Below are 6,158 nucleotides of genomic sequence, written 5' to 3' on the forward strand. Positions count from 1 at the left end.
AAGCAAAAAGTTGCAGGTCTCCTTACAAGCTGCTCTTGTTGAACAGAATGGATGGTCATTTAAATAATTTAATATATTTGTGGTTCTCCACTTCGGCTCTGTGAATCAGAAATTGTTCACCTTCGCCGTTCCTAAAGTGATTTTGTACAGTACCATGGTTTGTGTGGTTTGCCTTTCCGGTGTTGTGCGATCTAGTTTTTGTTAAAACGTTTGGATGGTATCCGGCCGCTGGAATTACACTGAGAAACGAGAGCGAAGCTACAGCCGTCGGCCCCCTCCAGCAGACGGCGATGGCCGTGTATTCTCTGGCACAGAATTCCACGAAAGGCACTTCCATTCGACTCTGCCTTATCGTTTTTTTATCTTCTCTTTAATAATCAGCCTCCCAGTGAAAGCAAATTGCTAATGCCCTGATAGGATTCTAATATGTAATTGGATTTCCCGTAAGTACTGGCAGTTCATTTGAACCAGCGGCGGTGGGGCCGAGCGGTCCCACGCCGCATTGTGTGCGCAATAAATGAACCTCTGTTCCTATGGCAATTCTTCACAAACTTCTGCAAAGGGCTTAATTTGTTTAAAGACCATCAGTGGACACCAAAGAAGCCAATTAGCGGCATAACACAAAGTGGGAGGGCTTCTTGCTCCAGCCCTTTCCTTCACCACCCACAACATCCTCCTGAAAGACCGTACTGCAAGGGCGACACTTAAAGCATCTCCTCATTTAACCCACCTTTTAAATTTTATCTGGATGCGTTCGGCTTTGACAATCATAAGAGACCAGTAAAGCCCCTTCTTTCCAATTACTGGAGCTACTCATTGTCTTAAAAAAAACAAAAATACTCTAGATATTGGACCTTTGTAATCCTATATTGCAACGGAGACTACATTACTTCATTGATTGTAAAGAGTTTTAGGACACCCTGAAAAGGACGTGACAGGCGCTGCAGCAATACAAGTGTCTCTTTATTTGAAGTAAGGAAACAGAGAAGTACGGGGAGGATCTATAGAGAGGGGAAGGAAGTAATCCTTCGAATATCTTTCATTGAATATTGACGTGTCTTCTCATCGTTTCTCTCTCAACAGATGTTGTCTGGTCTGTTGAGTAGTTTCTGGTACTGTTTCATTTATGGGGGGGGGGGGGGGTTGACGTGTGGCTCAGCAAGTGCACAGGTACCAAGTACAACGACTGATCCACTAGTTACAATGTCTTCTCCCACCTCCAGCCACCAGTCACCGCAATAAATTATTATTCGCGCTCTTTTAACACTTTTTTTGTCTTACTCTACAAGAAATAACTGCAAAGGATTGTTGAAACCAGCAAACAACTTTGGGCAATTTGTTTTTCATCACAGGAAAATACTCGTCTTTATGTCTCATTCCAACGATCAAAGATGACATTAATCCAAATCTAAGGAAATCTCTAGTTAGAATTAAATCCCCGAAACAGAAACTAGATGCTAACCAACATAAGGTGTTTAGATGTTCACCAATACAGATTTCCAAACATCCAGACTACTTCTAGTAATTAACTACCACACAGTCATTAGGATTTTCAATTGTAAGGAAGGGTTTTACGCTTTAATCTAATATTTGTGTTATTCCTCGCATTCACAAATTGGTCTCACCGAGAACGGAGGGAATAAATTTGAAGGAGGTTGGGAGGTAGGAGACTGAGCCGCTTGTGCCGATTACTCTTTCTCGCTTCTCCGACGCTGCTCTCGGAGCCGAGGCGCTGGTCTGCCGGTTACAGGCGGCGCCCCTTCCGACCATTGAAAGACGGCTCCCAGGGACCAGAGACGGAAAGGCCGCTTCCGAAGGCCACGTGTTGCAGCTGTCAGTCAAACCACCACCTGACAACAGCACCTGTTGAGGGTGTGCGGACAACTTCGGGAACTGTGTGTGCGGCGGGTATGGGGAGTGGGGTGTTGATCGAGCACTTCTGGGACTCGCACACAGGCATCAGGTAGGCATTAACACTGGCCTCGCCGCAAAAACCGACAACGCCAATACCTCGCATAAAGGAGTCGATAATTGGAAGCAGTGGCTCGCTCAAGGGAAGAATATTTGCGGCTTTCCTAGTGCTCAGCGGGCTTCTGATTCCGAAATTCATTAATGACTAAATGCTACTCAAAGGTGCGGGTCATTCTCCGGACATACCCTGCTTTGGCTGTACGCTGTTCACCGGCCCCGGGCTCCGTCACAAAGCTCATCCTGGAGATGATGATGGATGCCTGAATGGTGGGCACAGGATTGGCACCGAAAATCTCCACATCACCTCCCTCCCCCACCCCCCAGCACCCCGTGTCCCTCCATCACCTCCCCCATCCCCAACCTCCGAAAAACTCTGGACATCGGGCCACTTCCCACCCCCACCGCAACCTTTATCTAATTAATAGATTTTCTCTCCCCCTTACGTCACAACTATTCAACTGAATCTCACCGAGGGCGCCAGCCCATTGGCTGCTGCAAACTCATTTAATAGCTGTCAATCTGCATCCCCGGGGCCCTTTCTCTGCGTTACCTTCTCCCCACATGGAAACCACAAGCGAATAACTCTGGGCAAGAGGCAGCAGGAGCCAGCAAAACCGGTGATCCCCAGCAACTCCGCACCGATTCCAAACCCAGGCACTCTGAACCGGTTCCAGACTGAGGAACTCTGAACCGGTTCCAAAACTAGCAACACCATATCGGTTCCAGTAATCGGCGCCAAATCGGGAGCCTCCGCATCGCTTGCAGCCGGAGGAGATTCTACACAAAGAGAACTTTGCAGCTTTTACGTAAAAAGGAGGAAAGGATCGCGTTGGATTCGACTTCGGCGGGGACGGGGACTCGGACCCGGGAGCCGCACACTCGCCGGTTACTTCCCCGCTCCTGTTGACAGACCCGGGTGCCGCTTGAATGTATAGTTTGATGATGGAGAGTGAGCCGGGCCATCAGATCAGTGCAGCGGGTGGCGGGACCACCGTGCCCACTCCGGGCACCAATGGCAAGCTGAGTGGCGAGCGGGTGAAGCGACCCATGAACGCCTTCATGGTGTGGTCCCGGGGGCAGCGGCGGAAGATGGCCCAAGAAAACCCCAAGATGCACAACTCGGAGATCAGCAAGCGGCTGGGAGCCGAGTGGAAATTAATGTCCGAGAGCGAGAAGCGACCTTTCATTGACGAGGCCAAGAGACTCCGGGCGCTGCACATGAAGGAGCACCCGGATTACAAGTACCGGCCCCGCCGTAAAACCAAGACTCTTCTCAAGAAGGACAAGTACTCTCTGCCCGCTGCCTTGCTGCCTCAAGGCCCCGGGGCCCTCGGCCCGCCTGTCGGCTTAAACCAGCGACTGGACGGGGCGGGCGCGACGGGCGCTTACGGTCACATGAACGGCTGGGCGAATGGCTCTTACCCGGGCTCGGCGGCGGCCGCGGCGGCCGCGGTCATGATGCAGGAGCAACTCTCTTACACCCAGCATCCTGCGCTGGCAGCAGCGGGGGGAGGAGGAGGAGGAGGAGGGGGCACTGGTGGAGGCGGTGGGGGCGCTGGAGGAGCAGCGGTCCACCATCACCATCACCACTCGCAGCAGCTGCACCGCTACGACATGCCCATCCAGTACAGCCCCCTCCCCGGCACGCAGGGCTACATGAGCGGCTCTCCCTCCTATGGCACTCTCTCGTCCGGCTACAGCCACCAGCCTCCCAGCGCCATCCAGTTGGGCTCCATGGTGAAGTCGGAGCCGGCTCCCAGTCCCCCGGTCAGCTCGCACTCTCGCCCGCCCTGCTCCGGGGACCTGCGGGAGATGATCAGCATGTACTTACCGGCAGGAGGAGAAGCAGGCGACCCGTCTCCCAACAGACTGCTGCCCCTTTCTCAGCACTATCAGAGCCCAGCCACGGGCGTCAATGGGACCATCCCACTAACTCACATGTGAATATTGGGTCTGGGCAACGAACTCAATGCTTTTCTTGGTGTTCTTGTAAAAAAAAGAGTGAACTGCGGACATTTGCTGGCCCTGACCCTAGTGCACATACCTTTTAAAAAGAATCTAAATGTTTTATTACCAAGGCTTTTGTACAGTATTTATCATTTCGGGCAATTGGGAAGATTAATGACTGTGTTAATTGTCGACTGTTGGAATTTGCCCAGACTGTGCACTCTCGCTGTTTACATACCCTCCAGAATTACTCGAAACTGAGTAATGTGAAAATCAACACTCCTCCCCCTCCACCCCACACACAACGGGAATTCTTTGAGTTTTGGACCAGTCTTTCAACTTACTTTTTAGGAGATTTCAGTTGCCTTTAGTTGCAGGTTTGTGACCCATGTGAATTTCTGTATTTGAAACTAGTTCCCATTTTATGCATTGTAACACTTTCTGTAAATCACGGAGATAATTATATTATAATATTTACCAGTGGATTCCAACAGCCAATATTAATAGATTACTAAGGACCTTTCTGCACACACTGACGTTTGTGCTGGACAAAAAACTCCGTTGAAATAATAAATTTTACAAGAAACCGTTGTATATAATTTGTATTTCTACTTTTCCTGATTCCGTTTTGAAATGTGCTTTTGGACAATACCTCTTTACGCATAAACATGCTTTAAAAACGGGCTGTAGTGTTCAATTTTGACTTAATTCCCTCGACCATTACCGAAAATACCACCCGCCCCGGGAAAGGAAAGTTTGCATTCCCGGGAATAATTAAACTAAAATATCAGGACTCGTGGAAATAGTTTGAATCACCAAATCAGTCCATTAAATCCGAACCGTAATGCTTGGCTACAGTTCCTCTGCTTCTGCGGAATGTACGTCAGTGGCTGTGTACAAACGGCCCCGTAACAGGGGCAAATCTCTCCTACGCCAACCCATTTGGTTTTATTTCTTTCCGGGAACAAGATTGTGTGTTGTATTTTAAATTTTTAAAATTAAACGATCCCCGTTTCGAAGGCAAAGGACTTTTTGACCTCTCCCTTTCGGCGGTTCCCTTGAGGTGGTTTCAGCCGGGAGGATCCTGGGTTACTCGAAGCAAGGGCCCGGGGGAGGGAGGTGGTTAAAAATTACAAATATTTTACTCAGGACACCAATATCTTTCAAAGGGAGCACGAGGAAGAAAGAATCTCTAACTCTCTCCAGAGACTACAGTCTGAACAAGAGACCAAGGTTTTATTTTCCCTAAAAACCAAAGGGCCACTGAGTTGAGCCCGTCTCGGATCCGTACAGATTTTTTCAAATACAAACTTATGTCGCAAAAACTCATGCGATGCTATTAGATCATTGCCACTCTGAATTTTGACTACCACGTAACGCCGAGTTTCATGACATGCTATGGCAATATAATTAAAATATTCAAACATTTTACTCTTAGTGTATCAACATAAAAACGAATCACACTCCGCTATCTTCAAACTTCACAAAACCGTCAAACGGAGGACTAAATTCGAATCTAAGTATTGGGCTGATGTATTTCAGAATTAACTTGTACAATATGCCAGGTAGATTCCTGAGTGACGCAGGTGGCGATAATTTACCAAATGATGCTGTGGATAAATTATTTGTTTAGGGCAGAATTCAATCGGAAAATTTAAGTTGCAACGTTTTATTAAACTATACATAACTTAAGGGTGATTGAAGTATCTTTACTGTAAACCAAAAGATATTAAAAGGATTCTGTTAACGAAGCTCATCCGAGTGCCCTGTTTCTGACACCCGCCGCGGACTCACATACTTTGTGGTTGCAATAAACGAGCCACTGCATTTGGCAAAAGATTGGCGCTAAAGTTCGACCTGCCTCAGGCTCAACAGAAGCGGCGACATTCTCAGCGAGGCAATGGGCCAAACTGTTTAATTTTTGCGCTTCAGATATATATTTTAACGAATAATCATGAAGAAAGGGCGGAAGCGAAACTCATTAGAAGGCTCCTTGCTCAAATGTGTTCCATGCAAAGAAAAACATGACATTAGATGGGCGACTTGTAAATGTTTCTGATCTCAGCATTACACCAACAATCTGTGTGATTGCTGGTGGTTTTTTATTGCTCTTCACTGATTATAGACTTTCACTTGGAAGAATTAACTAAATGTAGGATGCATATTAAATCAATTTCTGTTCAGAATCGGATGCCCGGGTAAAAGTGGCCTTTGTCCGCTTGCAGCTTGAAGTTGGATGT

General features: G+C 47.8%; 1 protein-coding gene across 1 annotated transcript; it reads left to right on the forward strand.

The window, feature by feature from the left end:
- Window positions 1–2,522: 2,522 nt before the first annotated feature.
- On the forward strand, window positions 2,523–5,534 carry LOC127575805 (transcription factor SOX-1-like). The gene has a single exon (XM_052025924.1). The coding sequence runs from the start codon at window positions 2,899–2,901 to the stop codon at window positions 3,913–3,915; it is 1,017 nt and encodes a 338-aa protein (XP_051881884.1). The 5' UTR covers window positions 2,523–2,898; the 3' UTR covers window positions 3,916–5,534.
- Window positions 5,535–6,158: the final 624 nt, after the last annotated feature.

Source organism: Pristis pectinata, chromosome 11 (genome assembly GCF_009764475.1).
Source record: "Pristis pectinata isolate sPriPec2 chromosome 11, sPriPec2.1.pri, whole genome shotgun sequence".
NCBI lineage: Eukaryota > Metazoa > Chordata > Chondrichthyes > Rhinopristiformes > Pristidae > Pristis > Pristis pectinata.